General features: G+C 34.4%; 1 protein-coding gene across 3 annotated transcripts; it reads right to left on the minus strand.

Annotated features, from left to right (window-relative positions):
* Positions 1–1,184: 1,184 nt before the first annotated feature.
* On the minus strand, positions 1,185–27,674 carry LOC136037363 (zinc finger protein 345-like). Of its 3 annotated transcripts, XM_065720073.1 has the most exons (6): positions 27,597–27,674; positions 25,667–25,789; positions 23,553–23,723; positions 19,692–19,862; positions 13,295–13,465; positions 1,185–4,458 (listed from the first exon to the last, which is right to left on the minus strand). In XM_065720073.1, the coding sequence occupies exons 2-6, from the start codon at positions 25,707–25,709 to the stop codon at positions 2,375–2,377; spliced, it is 2,640 nt and encodes an 879-aa protein (XP_065576145.1). In that variant the 5' UTR covers positions 25,710–25,789; positions 27,597–27,674; the 3' UTR covers positions 1,185–2,374. The 3 variants fall into 3 exon arrangements, with proteins under 3 accessions (XP_065576145.1, XP_065576146.1, XP_065576147.1); XM_065720074.1 differs by lacking the exon at positions 23,553–23,723; XM_065720075.1 differs by lacking the exon at positions 13,295–13,465.

Here is a 27,674-nt window from a genome sequence, read left to right on the forward strand (position 1 = left end):
GATACAAGGTTTTTAACCATACTTATTCCAATGGTACAATTTTGTCTTGATCTGACACCATTTTCAATGAGTTTCAGGATTTTTTTTCAAATCTTTTCGCAATAAACTCTTACTTTTAATATCAACCGAAGTAATAGTTACCATTCCTGAATCAGAGTCAGATGGCAATTTTTTTTTCACCAGGGAATTTTTTAATTACGTTATTCCACTTTTAATTACTAGGGGGCTGTGTTTTGCTCTTTACTATTTTGCAGTTACTGCTGCAACCATGATAGAAGGCACAAAACCATGATTAAAAAAACACCCAACGCCGATACGCGCGATACCAATACGCCCACTACCGATACACACGATACCATGTATAGCTCTTTCTTTAGAGACTATAGAGGATAATATCCTCACCAAAACCTTAGCTAATATACCTTTAAAGTATGCTGAATGAAACGACTATCTCAAAATTTTGATCCGACGACTTGGGTGGGGGGAGGAGAGGGCTAGCTGCCCTCCAATCTTTCTTTACACGTCTCTCTATGATGCTCTGGTCACCCATTAGGCCTGGTAAAAAAAAAAGAAAAAAAGGAAGACGGATCAGTGCTACCCATGCAAAAAACTGATTTTCTATGTTGTTCAAGGAGGGGGACTGTAATTTCCCTGAGCAAGGTTTTCGACCATGCTGATTCTAATAGTATACTTTTCATTCTGATCTGACACCATTTTCGAGGGGTTACGGGCTTTTTTCGAAACCACCCTAAATTTCTTTTCGGAATAAACTTTTACTTTTGAAAGGAATCGATAGAAGTTACCATTCCTGAATAAGTGTCAGAAGGCATTTTTTTTCACCAGGCATTTTTTTTCTAAACGCGTTTTTTAACTTTTTCTTACTATGGGCTGTGCTTCGCTCTTTACAAGGTTGCAGCTAATGCTGCAACCATAATCAGAGGATGCAACTTACAATTAAAACAATAACTAAGAAAAATTGCCCATAGTTTACTTCTATAGACTAGCCCTTCTAACCTATAGCTGCCCCGGCGTATGTTGGGCGTAAGATACCCAATACTCTGATACTAAATATCTCTAGAAATAACACAATCCAAACTAGGGGACTACAGATTCCCAAGCTGAAACAATATCTGACAAAGTTTCCACTTTGTTCAAGGTAAAGGAAAAAAAAACTAACACCTAAGGAAACTCAAATGTTTTATTTTTAAGCTAAGGGCAAAAATATAACTGACAATTATAAAACAACAAAGAGAAAGTTGCCTTATTTCACAGGCCATGAAAAAACACAATGAATGAAAACAAACTTAATTCAAACATATCCAAAACTATATTCGATAAGACAATGAATACACGTGAGGATAAAAATTTGCCATAAGACATACTGAAATAGCAATAAGTCATCCGATTAACAATTACGTAATATCAGACAGATATTCAAACTATACTTTTTAAAATAGGTTCAAAAGGATGTAAATCAACATTTCAAAGAAGCACACATTAGACAGATCACTATGAACCCTTCAAGGGATGTCCTCTAACGTGATTTCTCATGATATTTTGAGATGTTAACTAAACAAAACATCTTTTACTACTGCCTTATCTTACCCGTGTGTCTCCCCTATTGAGTAAGGTAAATTTTAACTTTTACGCTTCGGTTTAGGAACATTCTCGTTTGTATGTATTTAGTATGTGTCATTAAAAAAAGTTGAAAGAATTTATTTTATATATTAAGCATTTTTAAACCAACGATTTCACATGCTTATAAGGCCTCAAAACTCTAATCAACCGAATGTCCTCTAAGAATCTTTGTTGAATTGAAATTACTCATTGAAATTACTATAAATCTCATTCATATTACTATTTTCATTGTGTGTCACGTTTTAAATAATTATGTAATATATTTTATGGGTGTTTAAAATCATACTACAAGTCAAATGACGCATTTGAATTTTTTTTATTAGTTACTAGTCATAAGGTTTTTCACCACAGTTTGACCGAACGTGTCAAATAAGACTTTTGAGCAATTTTTTTACAACATATTTGGCATTTATAAGATTCTTCGCCTAAGCATAACCTCATGCGGACAATCAAATTACTATTTTTAGATTTTTTTTTTTTTTTACATACATTGCATTTGTACATTCGTTCAGCATAGTGTAACCGCATATGATTTAAATTAATATAAATTTCGAAGTAAAATTTTAATTGCATACTTAGCAATCATAAGGTTTTTCACCACAGTATGAATTAAAGTGATGAGTCAAATGACGCTTTTGACTCAATTATTTACTACATACTTTGCAATCATAGGGTTTTCACCCGAGTACAACCTCAAATGAACAATCAAAATGCTATTTTTAGCATGACCTTTATTTCATATTTTACATTCGTACCGCTTATCATCCTTGTGTAACCGCATATGAGTAGTTAAATAAGACCTCGAAGAAAACTTTTTACTGCATACTTTGCAGTCATAAGGCTTTTCACCTGAGTGTGAACGGAAGTGATAAGTCAAAGTGGACTTTTGAGTGAATTTTTTATTGCATATGTTACAGTCAAAAGGTTTTTCACCAGAGTGTAGCCTCAAATGAACCACTAAATTACTATTTTGAGAAAAACTTTTATCACACACTTCACATTTGTATAGTCGTTCACCATCGTGTAAACGCTTGTGTTTGCTCAAAGATGATTTTAAAGAAAACTTTTTAGTGCAAACATTGCAGTCAAAAGATTTTTCACCGGAGTGTGACCCAAAGTGATCAGTTAAATGACATTTTTGATTGAATTTTTTATTACATATTTTACATTCATAAGGTTTTTCACCAGAGTGTAGCCTCATATGAATTATCAAACTGCCATTTTGAGAAAAAATTTTATTGCATATTTTACATTCGTATGGTCTTTCACCACTATGTAATCGCATGTGAATACTTAAATAAGAACGCGAGGCATACTTTTTATTGCATATTTTACATTGGTATGGCATTTCACCACTATGTAGCCGCATGTGATGGCTTAAATAAGATCTATAAGCGAACTTTTTATCGCATATTTTGCAGCCATAAGGTTTTTCGCCAGAATGTGATCTAAGGTGGCGAATAAAATTAGATTTTTGAGCAAACCTTTTATTACATGCTTGACACTTGTACGGTTTTTCACCTGTGTGTACCCTCATATGATCATTCAAATTGTATTTTTGTGAAAATTTTTTACTGCAGAACTTACAGACAAATGGTTTTTCGCCAAAGTGAAACCTCATATGAACAATCAAGTGACTATTTTGTGAAAAACTTTTAGTACAAACTTTACATTTGTATGACCGTTCACCAGTGTGCATCCGCATGTGACTAGTTAAACAAGATCTCAAAGCAAACCTTTTATAGCATGTTTTACATTGGTACGGTAATTCACCACTGTGTAATCGCATGTGATAAGCTAAATAATATCTCGAAGAAAACTTTTTATTGCATACTTTGCAGCCATAAGGTTTTTCACCGGAATGTGATCTTAAGTGAAAAATTAAATTCGACTTTTGAGCAAACTTTTTATTGCAAATTTTACACACATATGGTTTTTCACCAGAGTGCAGCCTCGAATGAACATTCAAACTGTTGACACTTGAAAATATTTTCTTGCAAATTTCGCATTGGTATGGATTAACACTACTGCTTAGCGTTGATTGTCTTTTCACAGACGACTGGTTTGGTAAACTTTTATTGAAAGTTTTAGGCTTTTGGGGATCCTCACTACTGTTATGTACAAAAGGGCTAATTGAATATTGTTTTTTTGTATCTTTAGTTGACAAATTGTGATCTTTAGTGCTTGAATCGTGACGACCAGACGGATTTAAATAAAAGCGTCTACTAGCTAACGGTAAGTTTAAAAATGATTCAAATCGAGGCGAATTATATGAAAAATGACCTTCCAAATGCTGTTTTATGTCACCAATTTTTTCATGTAGACAAATTGGACATTTCCTAGTTTTTCCAAGTTGATGTTCCACAAAATGTGTAACAAAGTCAGAATAATCTTTAATTACTGCAGGGCAGATGTCACATTCAATTGGAGATAGTTTTTCACATCCTGTGTTCTGATGGAGGTCTAACATCAAGAAGCAGTTTTCAATTTTACCACAAAGATCACATCGCCATATGCCATTTGTCACTTCATCAATATGCCTGCTGGTCAGCTCCGGTAGCATAATCATGGGTATTGCCTTCACTAGCACCCTTGGCTGGATATTATTCAAATTATTTCTCAGAGGAATTGTGTCCATATTGAACTCTTGAAAACTTGAATATTTTTCGTCAATATATATATGAACTGGATGAGGTACTACAATTTCAGAAACTGGACGAATTTCTGGCTCTGTATATCCACTAGGAGGGCAGGAAGAATTCAAAACATCGTTTTCATTTGTGGACTCTTTTTTGCATAGCAGTAGATCTGTTTGCAAACCTAAAATATATATATATATATATATATATATATATATATATATATAAAGAAAAAAGAAATTACCAGTGCAACAGCACAAACACAGAAAGAAACACCATAAAAACAAACATACAAAATATAAACTATTAAAAAATAATAAAATATATATAAAATATTATCTATATTATATATATATATGTATATATATATATATATATATATATATATATATATATATATATATATATATATATATATATATATATATATAAATGTGTGTCCGTCTGTACTCTAACCAAAAAAAAAAAGAAAGAAAAAAACTAAAAAGAAAAAAAATAATAAAAACTAAAAAAGAGAAAAACTAAAAAAGAAAACAGCTAAAAGAAAAAACTAAAAAGAAAAAAGCTATAAAAAAGAAAAAAGAAAAAAATTAAAAAAATTAAAAAAAAAGAAAAAACTAAAAAAAAGGAAAAAGGAGAAAGAGCTACTAAAAAAAATAAATAAATAAATTGATAAATACGACTTAGTAATGTATGACTAAAAATTTTTCAATGTCAATTCCTTAAGGTGCTATGCTATATAAATGATCACTCAAATAGCAATGAGCGATGCAAACTTTTTAAGAAAAAAGTTAGTAAAAAAAAATAAAATTAATGTTTTAAAATGTGAAGCAGAGTTTTGCAGCGCTTCCCAATTGAAATTGCGTAACTTTCGACAGTCCTGACTATAAAGCTATTCCGCTTGGAATAGAATTACAAATAAGAATTTTGATGAAGGGAGATACCTCAGTTGCGTAGTAAAAGTTCAAAAGCATTTCAAGAGTTAGTTCAGTGCCCTTCAAGTTCAAAAGTTAAAAGCGACTGAAGGGAAACCAGCCCCTCTCTCACGTTCCTTTTCGTCCCCCTACTCCAAAGATATCCGATTAATTTTTTAGCCACTTTGCTCAGAATATTTTAGAGGTTCCTTAATTGTACTTCTGATGTTGAAACAACTTCCGAAACTCTTATGACAAGGACTATATATTTCGTCATTCGGCCATTGCTTACATATGTAATTTCTTAATAGAAAGGCGGGAGGGGGGTACGTGTTATATCTTAGGTCTGAAAAAAGGATAAGCGTATTAGGTACTAAATCCACTATTTGCATTTGTTGTCTAAGGTGGGTATCAGAGACATCTAAGGAAGAATTAGGTTATATGACCTTTATAGGGTATTCTGACGGGATAGGGAACAAACCAAAAGGCACTATACATACTACTACTACTACAAGTGCTGCTACACCAATTAAAACTACTATTACTACTAATTAGCCTAGGGGTATTAAGGTAAACATTCAGGCCATGTTGATTGGAATATCGAACTACATCAAAACGTTCATGCAGGCGTATCAGCAATATATCAGAAACGGCTTAAGAGTACTAAACTGAAACTTTCAGGGCATGTTGAAGGGGATATTGAACTAACCAACAGGTGAGCTAAATAAAAACACACTGTGTGCAAGTAGGTTATCAAAAGAGCATATCAACAAATTCCAAAGTTTACTGGACTCTCGCCCAAATAATACATTTTCGCTATCTTAGAGAAAAGCGGTGTTAAATATTATATTCTACAGCTATATAACTATACTGACGCGCAAGGTCTATCTCAACTTCTTTATTTTTTGCGTTATATATTGCAGAACAACATGCATGAAGGTCGTGCATGAAGATGAACGACGTGCATAAGGTCGTGCATGAAGATGAACGACGTGCATGAAGGTCGTGCATGAAGATGAACGACGTGCATGCATGAAGATGAACGACATGCATGAAGGTATCTTGCTCTGCAAGCTAAAAAATCGTGGACCTGCTGAGGTATTTTTCAGTACAATTGATTCACATATAAAAGAAAAAAAAATTACAGTGGAAGAATTGTCTCGGTATATGCACTGACGGTGTGCGGGCTATAAGCAGGAAAAATAGCAGTGTGGCTACGAGGGTTTTTGAACACAGTCTGTGTACTTTGTGGGACACAGAGTAGCCTTCATAGACAAGTACTGGTTTCTAAAACATTGCCCATTGATTTCAGAGCAGCACGTGATACAGCATTAAAAACAATAAAATATATTTAACCAAATCCCTTACAAGCCCACCTATTTCAAAAACTTTGTGAAGAAATGGGTAGGACCGATACATTTCTTCTTCTACACACAGAAATTCGCTGGTTTCCCAGGAGAAAAGTAATGACGCGATTAGTGCAATTGGGTAGTGAAGCTTCAATTTATTTGGAAGGAAAAACTGGATATATTAAATATCTACTGGATAAGCAGATTAGACATTTTTGCAGTTCAGGATAAAATCTGACCGTTCAAAGCTTATGCTAAGGAAAAGTTGCATTGATAATGGAAAGTGTGATTGTTTTGAGATACTTAAATCTTTTAATGAACGTAATGTCTGAAGTTTCCTGTAACTTATCATTTCCATAGTCATTTCCTGTCATTTATTCTTAAAAAATAAGTTTGGCAACTCCACCATAAAATGCCCTTTTGAAAAAATACCCCTCCCCCAACCACGATTGGTTTGTCTTTTTTCCCTTTTGACTTATAAAAAAGACTAGCAAAGGACTAGAATTTGTGATGTAATGAGCATCTTCCGAAGTCTCTGTGACCTTGAGGTGAATGGGGAAATAATGAAGGTAGTTCTACTCATTTTGAGATTGAATATTTCTTTTTACTTTCAAAAATAGAGCGTAGACCTGAAATATTCCCAGAAACCAAGAAGGATTAAGTATCAATTTCACATTTTGATGCGTTTTTTTTAACTTTTTCGGTACCCCCCAAACAAAAGTTTTAATCACTACCCAGGGGATTAGCCATCAATTTATTGGAGAAGAAGTGAAAAAGTTAGATTCGTTGAGTTTAGATTTGTAACCCATATCATGAAGAATTAACAACCTGTATGTCAACAAAAGAGATAGAACAAATCATTGATTTATCAGAAGATACCTCACTGAAAAATAGCTTTAATCGTAAACAGTTATGGAAATGCAGGTTCTCAATTACTTGTCACTCTCCTTGCCTTTTTGATGAAGTTCTGAAAATCCTCCCCCTAGGCACTAGGTCATAACTATGTGAGGCCCGAATTTCAGCTATGGTTTACATTCTAACTAAATATGGAAATAAGTAGGAGTTATCAAGCTTACTAAGAACAAACAGAGAGAAAATTATTAATGAAGAACACACAAACGGGAACTCGGCCAGTAGATGACGCGGATGGTTTTGCCTGTATGAACATGAAGTGTCTTCAACGCACAGAAACAACCTTAAAAACAAATAAAAACCAAAACCAAGGAATAAAAACAACTAATATTAATATCCACAAATGTCGCAACTGATCTACATAGCTCATAGAAGGTATTAGTTATTTATAGTCAGGTGGTTTCAGGGGCTTATCCAGGCTTCTTTTTTTTTCAAGGGGTGTTTTACTCAAGGATTTTTTTTCGGGAAGGAGGGTTTATACACAAAAAAACAAAACCCATTAAAACTTGTTTACTTCATTTTTGTTACGTTTTTGCGAGTCAGACACACATATTTTTTTGGGAGGGGGAGGGGTCAGAACACTTAACCCCCCCCCCCTCCGGATACAGCCTCGGTTGCTTTGTTGTTCTCATCGAGGCAACTCTATTAGCTTCTGTAACCTGCGTGGATTAGCTGCAACAATGGTAGATATTAATATTGGCTGTTTTTATTCCTTGTTTTCGGTTTTTATTTGTTTTAGGTTATTTTAATTTTTTCTTTGTTTCATCAGCATTGAAGACGCCTTGTTTTTATACAAGCGAAATATACGCGCCATTTTGGTTTTTAGTTTCTCTTTCTACCTGCGTAGTCCCATTTGTTTGTTCTTTGTCATGGCTGGCCAGTTCGGCTTCAGATCTTTCATTAATAAAGCTCACTGCTTAATGAAGTAACTAAAGTTGAAGTTGGTCAAGTCAAAGTCAAGTAACTAAAGTTGAAGTTGGTCAAGTCAAAGTCAAGTAACTAAAGTTGAAGTTGGTCAAGTCAAAGTCAAGTAACTAAAGTTGAAGTTGGTCAAGTCAAAGTCAAGTAACTAAAGTTGAAGTTGGTCAAGTCAAAGTCAAGTAACTAAAGTTGAAGTTGGTGCTGACTGTTATGAAGAAACATCGGAAACCAAACAAATCCTTCCTATTGAAATAACTTTGTATAAAAAAAAACTTGCAAGTGTAATTATGTAAATAATAACAAAATTATTTACGTCTTGTTAATTCCGCAACTCCGCATCTGGACAATACCAATATTACTGCTCGCGACCACGACCCACTCAATATTCGCTCGCACCTTACTTATGGGTTATGACCCACAGCTTTGGAGCCACTGGCTTAGGATATTAGTTTGAAATTTTTAGGGTAGGTTGAGGTTATTTGATACTGAGCTAACTAAAAGATACTACTTGCTGCTACTCCTGCACAAAAACTAGTACTAAGCCTAAGGGTGTTAAGCTGAAACTTTAAGATCATGTTGCTGGGGATGTTGAAGTAAACTACTTGCTGCTAAAAGATACTACTTGCTGCTACTCCTGCACAAAAACTAGTACTAAGCCTAAGGGTGTTAAGCAGAAACTTTAAGATCATGTTGCTGGGGATGTTGAAGTAAATCAAAACATACATCCAGGTTGTTAGAAAGGGCGTATCATCAATACACCAGAAACCGCTTAGAATCTGTAGCAGACAAGCTGCAGATTCAGCAGCATGTGCATATTCCCGAATCTGCAGCGGACAAGCAATGTATCTGAAACCTATAAAGCCTGGCTTAGGATATTAGCTTGAAATTTTCAGGGTAGGTTGAGGTTATTTGATACTGAGCTAACTAAAAGATACTACTTGCTGCTACTCCTGCACAAAAACTAGTACTAAGCCTAAGGGTGTTAAGCTGAAACTTTAAGATCATGTTGCTGTGGATGTTGAAGTAAATCAAAACATACATACAGGTTGTTAGAAAGGGCGTATCATCAATATACCAGAAACCGCGTAGAATCTGTAGCAGATAAGCTGCAGATTCAGCAGGATGTGCATATTCATGAATCTGCAGCAGACTAGCACTGTATCTGAAACCTATAAAGCCTGGTTTAGGATATTAGTTTAAAATTGTCATTGTAGGTTAAGGTTATTTGATACTGAGCTAACTAAAAGATACTACTTGCTGCTACTCCTGCACAAAAATAGTACTAAGCCTAAGGGTGTTAAACTGAAACTTTAAGATCATGTTGCTGGGGATGTTGAAGTAAATCAAAACATACATCCAGGTTGTTAGAAAGGGCGTATCATCAATATACCAGAAACCGCTTAGAATCTGTAGCAGACAAGCTGCAGATTCAGCAGCATGTGCATATTCCTGAATCTGCAGCGGATAAGCAATGTATCTGAAACCTATAAAGCCTGGCTTAGGATATTAGTTTGAAATTTTCAGGGTAGGTTGAGGTTATTTGATACTGAGCTAACTAAAAGATACTACTTACTGCTACTCCTGCACAAAAACTAGCACTAAGCCTAAGGGTGTTAAGCTGAAACTTTAAGATCATGTTGCTGGGGATGTTGAAGTAAATCAAAACATACATACAGGTTGTTAGAAAGGGCGTATCATCAATATACCAGAAACCGCTTAGAATCTGTAGCAGATAAGCAGCAGATTCAGCAGCATTTGCATATTCATGAATCTGCAGCAGACGAGCACTGTATCTGAAACCTATAAAGCCTGGCTTAGGATATTAGTTTGAAATTTTCAGGGTAGGTTGAGGTTATTTGATACTGACCTAACTAAAAGATACTACTTGCTGCTACTCCTGCACAAAAACTAGTACTAAGCCTAAGGGTGTTAAGGTGAAACTTTAAGAACATGTTGCTGGGGATGTTGAACTAAATCAAAACATACATCCAGGTTGTTAGAAAGGGCGCATCATCAATATATCAGAAACTGCTTAGAATCTGTAGCAGACAAGCTGCAGATTCAGCAGCATGTGTATATTCATAAATATGCAGCAAACGAGCACTGTATCTGAAACCTATAAAGCCTCTCGTGAAGAGGTTGTATGTTTCAGTTTTGAATAAATGTTGCAAGAAGAGAGTCGAGAAACAAGTATGAATAATAACAAAAATTTTCACAAGAATAAACACTACTCAGAATCATTCTGGATTGTCGATTATGTTCTGGATTAGACAGAAACAACTTGATTTTATATTTGTATTTTTGTCATCTTTGTTTACTTTCTTTTTCTAGTTTCTTTTAGTTCACCGTTGGTTTTTACTTTTATGCTCTTTTTTATCTTTTTAGGTTAAAGTAATTTTTAAATGTCCGCCCTTTTTTTAATTTGCACTGAAGACGCTTTGTTCAACCGTTCAAGGCAGTGGTTCTCAAACTGCGGTGCGTGTACTGCTTGGGGGTACGCAAAAATTTTTAGGGGGTACTAAAAAATGAAATTTTTATGACAATACATACATCACCAGAATCCTTTTTTGCACTGATTTTGAACATTTGAAATTCATTAGTTTTTTAAATTTAACTAAATTTAAATTTTAGAGCATGTTAAGTGGGATATGGAAGTAAAGAAAAGAAAACTATGTGATGTTACCACTACTGTTATAATTGCTAGTAATGCTACTAAAACTACATATACTAAAGCCAAGAAAATTAAGACGAAATATTCAGGAAATGTCGAAGATGACGGTGGAATAAATCAAAACGCATTATGTGCATACAGGTTGTAGAAAGAGCGTATCAGCAGAAGCTCAGGAGTAGCTTTGGGCATTAGTTTGAACATTCCTGAGTACGTTAAGGAGGATTCTCAGCAAACGAAAAAACGATATTTGTAAACTATTACGACTACTTGTGATTCTGTTAGGGATTTAAAGTGAAGCTTAGAGATAGTTGAGAGGGAGGGGGCTCAACTTTCTAATTATTAAGTGTATAATATTACAATTAATATGTACATACTACAAACTAAGTGAATGTATGTTGTCAAAAATCCTTATCAGCGACATCCCAGGAACACCTAAGGGCTATAAGTTGAAACTTTCAGCGTTTGTTGAACAAACAAAAAGTGACTGCGTATATGCTACTACTACTATGTGTACAAATGCTTTTACTATTACTACTACTGCTACTAAAACTGCTACTAACACTTCTAAGGGTAAAAATATTACGATGAAACTTTCAGGGAATATTGAACGGGATATCAAATTAAACAAAAGGTATTGTGTGTGTGTTAGTACTACTACTATTACTACCACTCAATCTAACCCTATACGGATGAAACATTCATGGAATTTTAAACTAAATAAAAACACCATGTATATGCAAGTTGCTAAATGACATACCAGCAAAATCTTAGAAACGGCTAAGGGTATTCACTTGAAACTTTCAAGGCATGTTGAGTGGGATGTTGAACTAACTAACAGGGACTATGGAACTACTACTGTTGCTACATATACTACTAAAGATAAAATTATAAGGGCGAAGATTTCACATAATTAAGACAGAGGCTTTGATCTATCCAAAATGTTCTGGTCCGAAATATTCTGGTCTTTTTTTCTGGGCCATTTTATACAAAGATTTTGTTTTGAGAAAGTTTATATGTTTCACTGGATTTCACAAAATAGTATATTTGAATGAGGAATTTGTAATGTTTTCCATTTGTGATTTCTTACTAAAATCTTATGGCTGAACTCCTATCAAGGCGAAAAAATCGCAGATGAGATATTTTTTGTATATTTTTTATTCTGTTTTTTCACTGGCTGTTATTGTCCTCATTTCTCTCTTGTTCGCGATTTTTCCTTTTGACATGACTAGCCAGTGTGGTCTAAGAAATTATTTATACTCCTATACATTTACTGAAGTGTTTTAGCTAAGCCTACTATGAAACATTTTTAGCTGAAGCGTTTATGATTAAGGGTTATCAAGGAAACCAATATTATAGAGAAAGAGAACTTCAAATAGAAATCTGTCCGATATACATAAATTTGTCCTATATCTGTTCTCAATGAAACAGTCTCCAACTGACATCAGCAAAGAGCGGTGGGAGACAAAGTTTCCCTCGGAGAATACGATTGCTGTACCATAGTTAAATTAAGTACCAACATGATACCGTTTATGCAATTTTAAAATGACAACGAACCGCCCCCACACTACCTGAAAATAAATTCTGAATCTAATAATGGGATACGATTCTGAAAAAAAAAGAAAAAAAAGAATTCATCGTCCATTTTGGCCAACTATCTAGGGCAAAACAAAAAAAGAAGTCTGTACCAAATACAGTATTTTCAGAAAATTAGGACTTCTTGGAAAAGCATAAAGATGGATGTTTAAACAGATTCGGATCAAAGGAGAATGTTCCCAACAGCTGTCTTGGGCCCAACAGCTTGGTGCTACAGTAGGTTTTGAGTAGTAGGAGTAAAAATTTCTAGGAGTCTTGATTCTATAGTAAAAAAGTAAGTAAGTAAGATGGCACTAGACCCTTAAGGTCCAAACCGGCGGTGCTGATCTCCGTTTCAAGGCCCTTCAGCCAGGAAGTGCAATGAGGGGTTGGGGGCCAGCCATCCTGAGCTTTCACACACCCTTCCTGCTTACCTTCCCCGGATTTCTTCAGGTACCCATTTAGAGCTGGGTCGACTCTAGCTGAGCTTACAGAGTCACGCCAATAACCCCCGTCCCAAACTAAAGGACTGGTCACAACTGGGATTGAATCTGTGCCCCTTGAACACAGAATTCCCACGCCAGCGTGCCAACCACTCAGCCAAGACGGCTGTTCTATAGAGAGGTTTCAAAATAAATTAACAGATACTTTGTAGGAGATGAATATTTGAAAACATACATTCGTCATTGATAATAGCTGACTCAACTTTCAATAGGTTCGGATCATGTTCTAGTTTTGTACACGATTTGATAATATTTGCTGAGAGACCGTTTCCCTGTGAAGGTGACGGAAGAGGATCTGCAATTTCACATAGCTGTTCATAAACAACTGGAATTTCGTCTTCAGCTTCTGAAACAGAGTAAAATAAATTTACATTCCAAAATGAATTCCATCCCAAATGAACAGTAGAAAAAAACACGTAAAAGGAGCAATTTGCTTAAACAATGCTAAAATATTTAACCACAGCTTAAATAACGTGCAACAAAACTGTTTTCAACTTCACAACTTTGCCCAATCCCAATTACGATGTTTCAAAGATCTGCAAACATTTCTTAAATTTCGGGAAACGCTTTGGTATGATTTAAAATTCTACTCAAATAACAGGAATAGGATTTCCAGAACTAAAACCAGAGAAAAAGAAAATGATCACTGAAATTTATATAGAAGTTATTTTGAAGAAAAAACAAGAACAATATCTGGGGCTCTGCTACCTAAAAAATAATATTACCAACAAATCCAAACCCTGTTGTACAATGCTTTAGTTATTCCACAATTTTTTATTGTTTCGTCACCATCTGGAACATTTTTTTTCTGCAAATAACAGAAGAAAGCTGCATTCAAATTTTTATAAGTTTTATATAAATATTTATAAGTTTTATAATTTTTATACAGTTTTTTTTATAAATTTTTACAAATTTGTAAAATGTTTTCTTAACTCACAACTGTGGGAAAAGAATTCACCAGCGTCACGTCGTTGCAACATTACTGACTCCATTGCAGCTTTTACTTCGTTTTCGGAACAACTCTGATAATTGATCCTGAATAGCAGCATTGTCATTGTTTCTGTGTTTAAGTCCTTGTGGGTAAGCAAAAAGTATCTAATTTGTTCTCGTTCTTTTTTTATAATACGTAGTCTTTTCTTCTTCCACTTATTAAGCACAATTTTTATTTTGGCACTGTTTTTTCGAAAGGCTATCAAAATCAACAATCAATTAATCATAATGCTCAAACATAAAAATAGAAAAATTTCAGGAGAAAGGTAAGGTTTTTTCTCGATAAATAATGGATGGAAAAATAATCATAAATCCGCTAGTTTGCAATATGATGATATATGGGGGCAACAGCCAATGGTGTTTACTTTCAACGGACGGTGTTCTCTTTGTCAAATTTATGAAAAATATGAACTTATTCTGCAAGGGAAATATATATTTATTTGTTTGTAAAATATTTCCCTACTTTTTGAACTTAAAGTAGAAAGAACAAGCGGAGAACTGTGCTTATTATTGCTTCTATAAACATGTAGATCTACAATTTAATGGTCCGTTCACGGAAATCTCCTCCCACTTTGCATATGACATATTCACATTCAATAAAACTTAAATCATTCGAATATGAACTTTTTGCGATTAAACAGAGTAGAATTTTATTTTTAAATTTCAGGAAAGAGCAGTCCCGAAAATTGCTCTTGCATAACTGCTAGGAAAGCGTTAAAAACCACAAATGTCCTTATTCACGTGAATGTTCGTTGCAGTATTAATAATAAAAATATATCCATTCTTTTTTGCTATTTGACGTTTCTGACGTCTTTTTTGCTATTTGACATTTCTGAGCCTTTGACGTTTTCTAACATTCTGCAGATACAGGATAATTGCCAAAGATCGTCCTTGTCAGTCAGCCATCAGCTGAATAAAGTCAGATAAGCAGTCAGCTGAATTAAAATTTGGTTCCATCCAACTTTTTCGGATTATTATAAAAAAAAGTTGAGATGGCTAGCAAACGTTCGGCAGATGAAGTAGAACAAAAAGTATGTACCCGAATGAAGTAGGAGGGGATAATAACGGACGATTTGAGGGCTAAGAGAACTTCTTGGAAGGGTGTAAAGAGGGAGACTTTGAATGGGTTGAGATGGACGAGGAGCGTGCTTATCTGTGATGGCCTCAGGCACATTGTTGCTGCAGTAAGTTGTTAGTACAGTATACACAGCGATTGGTTCAGACAATATAAGCTCTTGAAGAAAGATTGAAGTAGATTCTTAATTTATTTCTAAAATGAGGAGGAGTAAAAAAATAAATCAGTTTTATGTCAAAATGACAATTAAATTAGAGACAAGCAAAAGGGAACATCATAAGCAGAAACAGAATTATGGTGAATGTTTTCAGCACTAGTTTAATTAACGGTGCGGGATGAAAAAATCAAATCGGTCACATAAAGTTGTTTTAATGTTGTTTTTCTATTGGATGATTTTTTATACCCACTTCAAAAGTAGGCCGCATAAACTATGCTGTGTCGTTATTACATATCGTCCAACTATTCCTCGTAGTGAAATTCAAACTAGGCAATCAGAACCAAAAATCAATACTTAGGCGTCAAGCACAATAGCAGTGGCATCTAAAAGTATACTCTAGAATCATGCATTACCTAAATTAGTAAAGATGATCAAAAAATAAATAATTATAAAATACGTTAGATGACACGGGGTGCCAAACTACACACGGCCAGATTATCGAGGGTCCACTTTATAATTTTCTTAACCATTAAGAACAAAATAGTCTGCAGCAGAGAGAACGTCCTACCACAGGAAGTCCCCGTATGCAGTTAAAAAATTACAATTTTACACAGTTATTACAGTTTAATTGTACAGAAAGAAAACTATTATTTAAAAAATTAGCTAGACCAGAACAACCACAACAATTTTTTTGGCTGCTATTTAACAAAATCGTGACATTATCCTTTATTTCTAATTATCTTAATCGCAGCGCTGTTTCTCACCCATACACAAATTTATTCAAAAATATCTTTTTACACTCAATTCTTCTCACCCCAGCTGCCATTCTCACTGCCATTTTTATATACAATATTCAACATTAATCTAAAAATCAAAATAATAAAATAATCTCTCTACTCTTTACTTACTTTCAATAATTCAATTTTCTTCTCGTCTAAACTCCTAAAACCTCCCAAAACACCGTTTTTTTTTTTCTTTTTCTTCTACACCAAACATTTGGACACATATTTCCAATTATTTAATACGGAGTTTTTCCTTTTCCATTTCTAACTCCAGATTTAGAATAATTTCCGCCACTTCTTCTTTTCTTCATCTCTCTAAAACTTAGTTTCGTATCTTTCACTTAACCCAAAAACTAACTAAAAAAGCCCTTCATTTTCATTATAGTGAAGAACTCGTGATCCAAACCATCTTTCACTACTTACAAGCAAAAAGGGCACTTTTTATCTTCAGTTTACAAGACCATTTATTTTTGGTAAAATCAGGTTTATAGTACATCTCCTTCGGTAATTTTATCTTCAGTTTACAAGACCATTTATTTCTGGTAAAATCAAGTTTATATTACATCTTCTCCTTTGGTAATTTCGTAATTTTACCTACAGTTTACAAGACCATTCATTTCTGGTAAAATCAAGTTATATTACATCTCCTTTTTTTCTTAGCGATTTTATACAAAGATTTTTTTGGAGAAAGTCTATATATTTTACGGGGTTTCGCGAAATTGTATTTTTGAACATGGAATTGGCGAAATTTCCAGCAGTTCTACTGTTCCCTAAAATCTTGTGGCTAAATTTCTATAAATTGGCTGAAGTATTTTAGCTATTAAGTAGTAAGTAAATATGACGGCACTAGACCCTCAAGGTCCAAGCCGACAGTGCTGATCTCAGTTCCGTGGCCCTTCAGCCAGGAAGTGCGACGGGTCGGGGGCAACCATACTGTGCTTTCACACACCCTTCCTGCTTACCTTCTCCAGATTTCTCCGGGTACCCATTTATAGCTGGTAGTATTTTAGCTGGCAGCATTTTAGCTAGGCTACTATGAAGCATTTATGGTTAAGGGTTATCTATGAGAAAGAGAACTTTATGAAAAAAAAAAAAAAAAAAAAAAAAAAACGATTAGAATTTTCAATTAGTCTGGAAAATCATCCTAAAACAAAAATCCCTAGCGAACAAAATCAAATAAAAGTTGTTCCTATATACATAAATTGGAATATAACTATACCTGTTCTCAATGAAACAGTCTCCAGCCAACATCAAAAAAGAGGGGTGGATAACAAAGTTACCCTTGGAGAACACGATTACTGTGCCATGGTTCAATAAGTACTAGTATGATACTGTTACGTAGATTTTACAACGACAATATACCGCCTCTTAATTCCCTGACAAGGTAATTTGGAAAAATTGGGGATACGATTCTGAAAAAAAATTATCATCCTCTTTGGCCAACCAACAAGGGCAAAAAGAAAAAAAGGCCGTCAAGGAATAAAGAATTTAAAAGCCTTCCAGGAATATAGGGCTCAAGACGAAGTGGAGGCAAAGGCTTTGGCTCAATGGGAATTGATATTTCACGAGCCATTTCAGCAAAACGAAAAAAAGCTGAAGTAAATGTAAATAATATTAAAAAAAAGTTTCCATAGGCTCACTATGTTATGTTAACTATGTTATTAAAGATATGTTTCGAGAAATACGAATTTAACGCCCAATTTTAAACATGCCTAACGCCCAATTTTAAACATAAATATATAATGGAAAGGCAGTGTGGTCTTCTTCGCTGGATACGATTCCGAAAAAAAAAAAAAATCATCCTCTTCGGTCAACCAACAAAGGCAAAAAGAAAAAGAGGCCGTCAAGGAATAAAGAATTTAAAAGCCTTCCAGGAATATAGGGCTCAAGACGAAGTGGAGGGAAAGGCTTTGGCTCAATGGGAATTGATATTTCACGAGCCATTTCAGAAAAACGAAAAAAAGCTGAAGTATTTGTAAATAATATTAAAAAAAAGTTACCACAGGCTCACTATGTTATGTTAACTATGTTATTAAAGATATGTTTCGAGAAATACGAATTTAACGCCCAATTTTAAGCATGCCCAACACCCAATTTTAAACATAAATATATAATGGAAAGGCAGTGTGGTCTTCGTCACTGGATGCGATTCCGAAAAAAAAAAAATCATCCTCTTCGGTCAACCAACAAGGGCAAAAAGAAAAAGAGGCCGTCAAGGAATAAAGAATTTAAAAGCCTTCCAGGAATATAGGGCTCAAGACGAAGTGGAGGCAAAGGCTTTGGCTCAATGGGAATTGATATTTCACGAGCCATTTCAGCAAAACGAAAAAAAGCTGAACTAAATGTAAATAATATTAAAAAAAAGTTTCCATAGGCTCACTATGTTATGTTAACTATGTTATTAAAGATATGTTTCGGAAATACGAATTTAACGCCCAATTTTAAGCATGCCTAACGCCCAATTTTAAACATAAATATATAATGGAAAGGCAGTGTGGTCTTCTTCGCTGGATACGATTCCGAAAAAAAAAAATCATCCTCTTCGGTCAACCAACAAAGGCAAAAAGAAAAAGAGGCCGTCAAGGAATAAAGAATTTAAAAGCCTTCCAGGAATATAGGGCTCAAGACGAAGTGGAGGGAAAGGCTTTGGCTCAATGGGAATTGATATTTCACGAGCCATTTCAGCAAAACGAAAAAAGCTGAAGTATTTGCAAATAATATTAAAAAAAAATTAACACAGGCTAACTATGTTATGTTAACTATGTTATTAAAGATATGTTTCGAGAAATACGAATTTAACGCCCAATTTTAAGCATGCCCAACACCCAATTTTACACATAAATATATAATAGAAAGGCAGTGTGGTCTTCGTCACTGGATACGATTCCGAAAAAAAAAATCATCCTCTTCGGTCAACCAACAAGGGCAAAAAGAAAAAGAGGCCGTCAAGGAATAAAGAATTTAAAAGCCTTCCAGGAATATAGGGCTCAAGACGAAGTGGAGGCAAAGGCTTTGGCTCAATGGGAATTGATATTTCACGAGCCATTTCAGCAAAACGAAAAAAAGCTGAAGTAAATGTAAATAATATTAAAAAAAGTTACCATAGGCTAACTATATTATGTTAACTATGTTATTAAAGATATGTTTCGAGAAATACGAATTTAACGCCTAATTTTAAGCATGCCCAACACCCAATTTTAAGCATGCCCAATACCCAATTTTAAACATAAATATATGATGGAAAGGCAGTGTGATCTCCGTCACTGGATGCGATTCCGAAAAAAAGATCATCCTCTTCGGTCAATCAACAAGGGCAAAAAGAAAAAGAGGCCGTCAACCAATAAAAAATTTAAAAGAAATCGCCAATTTTTGAAAAGGCATAAAAATGAAAGTTTTGAATAGATTGAAATGAAGGAGGAAACGTGCAAACTGTGTTACGCCGCTTTCTGCTGCAGTAATTTTTTAGCAGCAGGAGTAAAAAATATTAAAGTGTTGAATCCACAAAAAGGTGTTGAAACAAATTAACAGAAATTTTATAGATTCAGGTGCTGGATATTTGTAAGCATACCTTGTTCATTGATGATAGGCGACTCAACTTTCAATAGGCTGGGATCATGTTCTAGCTTTGTACACGATCTGAGATTCTTAGCTGAAAGATTGTTTCCTTGTTTAGGTGACAAAAGAGGATCTGCAACTTCAGAAAGTTGTTCATAATCAGCTGAGATTTCGTCTTCAACTTCTGAAACAAAGTTACAAATAAATTTATGTTCATAATCAAGTATACACAATATTCCAGGTTGCATCCCAATAAACTGTAGAATAAAAAACGCAAAAGCAGCAATACATAAAGAAGCTGCTCAGCATAGCCCCAATACCTATAAAATATTATTGAGTCAAGTATGGTTTCTCTGTATGCTCTGCAGATGTCATTTTGAAGAAAAAGCAAGAAAAATATCTAGGGCTCTGATATCTACAAAATGATACTATCAGCAAATTCCAACCCAGTTGTACAATGCTTTAGTTGCACCACAGCCCTTTTTTGCTTCGTAACCATCTGGAGTATTTTTTTCTGCAAATAACAGAAGAAAGCTGCAATCAGATTTTTATAAGGAGGTAAATGTTTTCTTAAGTTAATACAATGGAAATAAAAATCACCAGCGTCACATCGTTGCAGCATCATTGACTCCATTGCACCTTTTACTTCATGTTAGCCAGAAGTCTGAAAGCTGATCCATACTAGCTGCCTTGTCATTCTTAACTGACAACCGTGGAAAAAGAATTCACCAGCGTCACATCGTTTTCATAGTCCTAGCACGTCCAGAAGCACCAAAATCGCCAAAGCACTAAACCCCATCCCATAACTCCCCCAAAGTGAGCGAATCCAGTACGGTTACGTCAATCACGTATCTACGACATTTGCTTATTCTACCCACCAAGCTTCATCTCGATTCCTCCACTCTAAGCGTTTTCAGATTTCCAATTTCCCCCTCCAACTCCACCCAATGTCAACAGATTTGGTTTGGATTTGATATACGAGCTCTGAGACATGAGTTCCTTCTAAATATCAAATTTCAATAAGATCCGGTCAACCGTTTTTAAGTTAAAAATACCTCAATTTTTCTAATGTTTCCAAATTAACACCCCTCCAGCTCCTCCGAGAGAACAGATTCGTTCCAATAGTATAAATCACGCATCTAGAACTTGTGCTTATTCTTCCCATGAAGTTTCATCCCGGTCTCACTGCTCTAAGCGTTTTCCGAGATTTCTGTTTCTCCCCTCCAACCTCCTATGTCCCCGGATCCCATTCGAGTTGAAAATAGAGCATCTAAGACATAAGATCCTTCTATACATCAAGTTTCATTAAGATCCGATTACCTATTCGTAAGGTAAAGATTAAGATCTGATCTCCCGTTCGCAAGTTACAAACACCTCATTGTTTCTAATTTTTCTGAATTGTTCCCCCCCCCCCCAACTCCACCAAAGAGAGCGGATCCGGTCCGGTTATGTCCGTCACGTATCCTGGACTTGTTTTTATTCTTCCCCCCCCCCAGTTCATCCTGATCTCTTTGCTTTAAGTATTTTCTAACATTTCCGGTCCCCCCCCACAAACTGCCTCCCCCCCCAATGAGGCTGGATCGGGTTGATATTTAAAATAAGAGATCTGAGTCACGAGGTCCTTCTAAATATGAAGTTTCATGACGATCAGATCACTCCTTCGTAAGTTAAAACTCCATCATTTTTTCTAATTTTTCAGAATTAACCCTCCCCTTCAACTCCCCCGAATAGAGCGGATCCGTTCCAATTATGTCAATCACGTATCTAAGACTTATGCTTAATTTTCTAACCAAATTTCATCCCAATCACTACACTCTAAGCGTTTTCCAATATTTTTAAGTCCCCCTAAACTCCCCCAATGTCACCAGATCCGGTCGGGATTTAAAAGAAGAGCTTTGAGACACAATATCCTTCTAAATATCAAATTTCATTGAGATCCGATTACTGTTCACAAGCTACAAATACCTCATTTTTTCTAGGTTTTCAGAATTAACCCCCCCCCCCACTACCCCAAAGAGAGCAGATCCGTTCCAGTTAAGTCAATTTCGTATCTAGGACTTGTGCTTATTTTTCCCACCAAGTTTCAGCCAGACCCCTCCATTCTAAGCGTTTTCCAAGATTTTAGGTTCCCCCAACCCCCCATAATGTCACCAGATCCGGTCGGGATTTAAAATAAGAGCTCTGAGACACGACATCCTTCCAAACATCAAATTTCATCAAGATCTGATCACCTGTTTGCAAGTTAAAAATATCTCATTTTTTCTAATTTTTCCCATTTAACCGATCCCTACTCCACCCCAGATGGTTAAATCAGGGAAAAAACAATTTCTAATTTAATCTGGTCTGGTGCATGATATGCCTGCCAAGTTTCGTCGTCCTAGCTTACCTGGAAGTGCCTAAAGTAGCAAAACCAGGACCGACAGAATTTGCGATTGCTATATGTCACTTGGTAGATACCAAAGTGCCATAAAAACAAAAATACTGACTTCACAACTTTATTAGTAAATTTTACCATCAATAGAGAAAAACAGACCATCCTTAGACCATGGTGACCTAAAATGTGAAGCATGGGACTCGTAAAAATTGCCTCTTATTATGAATCTAGTCCATTGTCATTTAAAATTAAACTCACTAAATTTTAAATAGATTTCGGGGTTATTTGGTTTAAATTAATACCTATTAATGGTTTATGTTTATCAATTTTTGAATAGGAAAAAGTTTCAATAGGTTGTAAAATTTTAGCTCCCATTGTGCACGGGCTGGGGTTTTACGAATACGTCACTGGATGTGCCATTCCCAAAAATAGCAACAAATTGAAACAAAAGCTGCACCATTGAAATCAACATAGACAGGATACAGGAATCCAATTTGAGACTTACAGTCCATAGCGAATTTTTTTTTTGGATGGCAGACAGTAATGCCTTTCCTTTTTCTATTGATCCTAGTGAGCCAGTGACATACTATAAGTGACGTTTAATGGCTCAGTTTGAAGGAGATTTCTGCATATACGTGCTTCTTGTAAGTAACAAAACATAAGATTAAAAATAAAATGACAAAAACTGGCTCTTCATATTTCTCACATCTTCATAAGCATCATAAGCTTGCAACAACTGCGTATCTTCCGCTTGATAGGGCAAGAGCTTTGCTTTTTTTTACGAAACGGTCAAACTGGCCACCATTGGGATTCACATAGACATTTATTTGCAGAATTTAGATACTCAGCCCCTCAGCCCCCTCCCAAAAAAACTGACACTGACATATTATAAGTGACATTTAATGAACTGAGAACAAGATGCAAAAACTGCACCTTCGTAAATGACGAAACAACACACAAATGGCGTGAAATGCTGAAGGTTACAAGAATAAATGACGTCATCATAGTTACAACAACAGCTACAATCAAGGTTGCAGTAGTAGCTTCAACCTAGTAAAAGGCAAACCACATCCCATAGTAACTAAAATTCAAAAGTTGAAAAACACGTTTGAAGAAAAAACCTGCAGTATGAGAAAAAAAATTGCCATCTGACATTGATTCAGAAATGGTAAGCGTTATTTCAGTTAACCTTATAAGCAAAAGTTTATTACAAACAATATTTATTGTGATTCCAAAAAAAAGCCTGGAAAAGATCCTGTAAAAAAGAAATTGATTATCCTCTTCAACCAACCAACTAGGGCAAAACAAAAAAGAAGTCGTCAACCAATAAAGAATTTAAAGGAAATCGGGACTTCTTGGAGAGGCATAAAGATGGAAGCTTTGAATGGATTGATCTGCACTGAGTTTTCAGTACTAGCAGAAAAAAATTCTGGGAGTATTGAACCAATAGAGGTGTTGAAAAAACTAACAGATTCAGGTGCTGGATCTTTGAAAACATACCTTCGTCATTGATAGTAGTTGACTCTGCTTTTAATGGGTTAGGATCATTTTCCAGCTTTATAGACAATATGGGATAAATAGCCGAAAGATTGTTTTCCTGTTCACCAGACCTATGAGGATCTGTAACCTCATGTAGCTGTCCATAATTAGTAAGGATTTCGTCTTCAAATTCTGAAACAGAGTTACAAATAAAGTCACACCCAAAATCTGATATGGACAATATTATAAATTACATCCCCATTTCCACAGTTAACAGCATATAAAAAAAACAAAAGGGGTTAATTATGACGAAACTACACGACGTAACCCCAAAACAATCAAAGGACTATTGGGTCGGATAGTTCTGTGTATACCTTATAGATGTCATTTTGAGGAAAAAGCAAGAAAATATATAGGGTTCTGCCATTAAAATATATATATATATATATATATATATATATATATATATATATATATATATATATATATATATATATATATATATATATATATATATATATATATATATATATATATATATATATATATATATATATATATATATATATATACATATATATATATATATATATACATATATATATATATATATATATATATATATATATATATATATATATATATACATATATATATATATATATATATATATATATATATATATATATATATATATATATATATATATATATATATATATATATATATATATATATGTATATATATATATATATATATATATATATATGTATATATATATATGTATATATATATATATATATATATATATATATATATATATATGAAACATTTATTTAACATTTATGAAATGTTTAATTTCCCCATAGTTTCTTGGGATTTCTGACAAAATTAGGACATTTATTAAGAATCTAGATACATGTGTGACGCCTTTTTCGGGGGATTTTACAGTATACAATTATCCAGTCAAGTCAAGCCCAGTTATTAACACATTTTCTGTCTAACTTTTTACCCTTTTTGAAGTAATTAGCAATTGTAATGTTATTTTTTTTGTAAAGAGAGTTTGCTTTCCACAGCAAAATAGAATTATCTTTGATATTAGGGCGTTTATTCCCCCTTTTCAGGATAAAGTACAGCTTTTAATGGATCAATTTTGGAAACTGTCATTTTTCATTAAAATCTACGTTTTTGCAATAGAAGAACTACCCCCCACAGCACCAGTATTGCACTGTTAACCCTAAAATTTCCCTTTCAGTGGGATATAATAGATTGATCACTGGTTCTAAATCACTATGACATAATCTGAGCCTAAAATGTACTTTTGAGGCTTCAGTCTTCTTCCCCCCCCCCATCCGCTACAATACTACAGATTAAAGCTAATCTGTATTTTCTGATATACATGCTGTTTGCATTACTAAATAAAAAAAAGTGCTATTTTATATCTGCTGTTTCGAAGGTTTTCCCCCCCCCCCTGAAAAAAATTCTTGCATACGTGCCTGTTTTCAACACTATGATTTATTGGATTTACAGCCAAGATGATTACTTTCAATTGATGGTGTCTTATTTATAGCCTTTATTCAATTCAATTCAATTTATTTCCGACCTGTCAACAAAACAAAAGAGGGTGTGTAGCCCTAGTGACAGAGTAAGACAAAAAAAGAGAAAATAAACAACCAACAAAAAGAGAGATTACAATCAACAAACATAAGCACATACTATACAAAGAGGGAAGGCAACTGGTGGTTAAGCGGAGGACTTGAAATCTTCCACTCTTTTATCAATAATGTTTGCAGGTAAAATCAATTTGAATTTTCGTACCAGAGAAGAATTACTGATCCAAGGAGGCAGAAACAGCAGTTACTTGGCGAATTTAAAATAGATTTGGTTGATATTTTTTTATATGAAGCAGAAAAGATTCCAAATGGGGGACATAGCAAGAAGATGGGACACAGTTAAACTGTTGTAAAGTTTGGAAAGGTGAAAAAAGTTATGATCAACTTGAATGTATTTTGCAAGGGAAATATGTTTTTAATAACTTTGAAAGTGTTTTCCTACATTTTGAACCAAAAGTGGCAAGAACAAAAGGAAAATTTACTTATTATTGCTTCCCTTGACAAATATAGCTGCTAGTTTACCTTGCTTCACAGTGGCCTGGTTTGAAAAGTTTGCTGTATTCATATTGTTCTTATCCAGTAAAACACTCAGGTGGACATTCTTCAGCCAAGTTATTACTACTGTTGATTTGATATCTCCAAATTCTAAAAAATATCCAAATTCAATATGTTATATCTACTTATTATACTCTCATAGCTTGAACAACACAGAAAATATGTTGGCTTGAAAAACCAGATAATGGGCTTTTACTATGATATTCCAGATCAAAGGCATCTTTTTTCTTTTTTAACCAGCATAAGAACATCATTGAGAGCTGTTTAATTTATTTTAAAGAAAATTACTACATTTAGTGCTTTTGGTAATAATTTTTTATTAATAGAATAATTTTTTATACAAAAACTGCATTTTTCTGTAAAACTGTAGTAGCAACTGTTATTAATATATTAACATTGCATACAAAGATCAAAATATAATTTTTAACATTATAAAAAGCATGTAGATTTAGTTGTATAAAATGTAGTAACTATTTCAGGGTTTAACAAAAATCTTATTTGTCAATCAAAACTAGATTATTGCCTGAAAATAATCTAAAAGCATGCTGGGCCCATAACCCAGAGGTCAGTGGATCAAAACTGCTAGCTGCTAATTTTATGTCCTGTGGTGGAGCAGTGGATTTGACCTTAGCTTGGTAATACGGGACCCAGAGATCGAATCACGCTGCAGGGACACAGGGACCATAGTAGTCAAGAAGCGTCGTTAATTATTAAATAATAATAATGGTAAAGAAACATCCATAGTCAGGTTAATATTTAGCAGAAGTTTAAAATGTTGAATTAGGATATGTAGTTTGTAAATTCCAGCAGTACTTGCAGTGCATTCATAGAGAAAATGTTGCAGTTTCTTCGGTCAAGCTTCAAAGCCTACAATTTGGGCCTACAAAAGCCTACTATGTTGCTTCAATCTGTATTTTCTCCTACCAGTATTATGGCTAACCTTTTTATTATAAAGTAGGCCTGATTTTTTTCAGGCTCTTTGAAGATTGGAACTAGAGCAGGAGGAGGCTTTCTATCAGGATGGTGGTTTATAATTGTGTCTCTAAGTGTGATTCAATACTTTTGAGCAAGCTGTGGGTTGATACACCTTACTGTCTCAACAGCAAGACTGCCTGTTTAAGACCATTTTAAGACTGTCCTTCAATAAACAAATCTTCTATTGCCTTAAACTGAGTGTCAATTTCCACTTTAAGTTCAACTTTAAAGCTAGCAAAAGAGTCCTTAACTGCCTCCTTAATCTTAACATCCAGGGTCTTTACTGCATTCACAAAACCACTAAGAGAGTTCTTAATAGATGCATCAACAACTTGCACAATCTTGGAGGCATTAACATTGCTTGCTTGGGGGCTTCCCTTTCACATTGGACATTTCCATTGACAACCTATACAGCAAGTCATTTTTGTAACTAAGATGTATTCTGGTTCCAAAAGCTCACAACATTCAATACATAACCAGCAATAACAATCATCACAATTCATAGCACTTGATTCCTTGCTTAAATTAACTGCACAAGAAAAACACTTGTCCTGTCCTTTTACTGGACTAGAACACACCTGATTGTTACCAGCCACAACTCTTGGAAAAATAGGCAAATGTTCAGTGGCAATTCATGGACAAATAACAAAATGCAAAATTTAAAAGCAACCCATGTTGTGGCTGCTATCCATGGAAGGAATCAATGCTTCACACTTCACTTAATGTCTATAAACTATCTATGTAGGTTTTTAATGTTCATTGTACAACATTGTAATAACATCAACAATAACAAATCCATGTGGCTGCATAAATTTGAACCCTGGATATATATGTATTAAACTGTAAGATAAAACTGTTCTTCTTTGTTTTTTGCACTATCCCTGGTGTTGTATTACCCTAGGTGTTGATTTAAGGGACCTACCTCAGTGCTGTGATTGATATATTTAGACTTTTGGGCAATTCATTTTGGAATTGCACATCTTCCCGTTCTTCATTATTT

Source organism: Artemia franciscana, chromosome 16, assembly GCF_032884065.1.
Source record: "Artemia franciscana chromosome 16, ASM3288406v1, whole genome shotgun sequence".
Taxonomy (NCBI): domain Eukaryota; kingdom Metazoa; phylum Arthropoda; class Branchiopoda; order Anostraca; family Artemiidae; genus Artemia; species Artemia franciscana.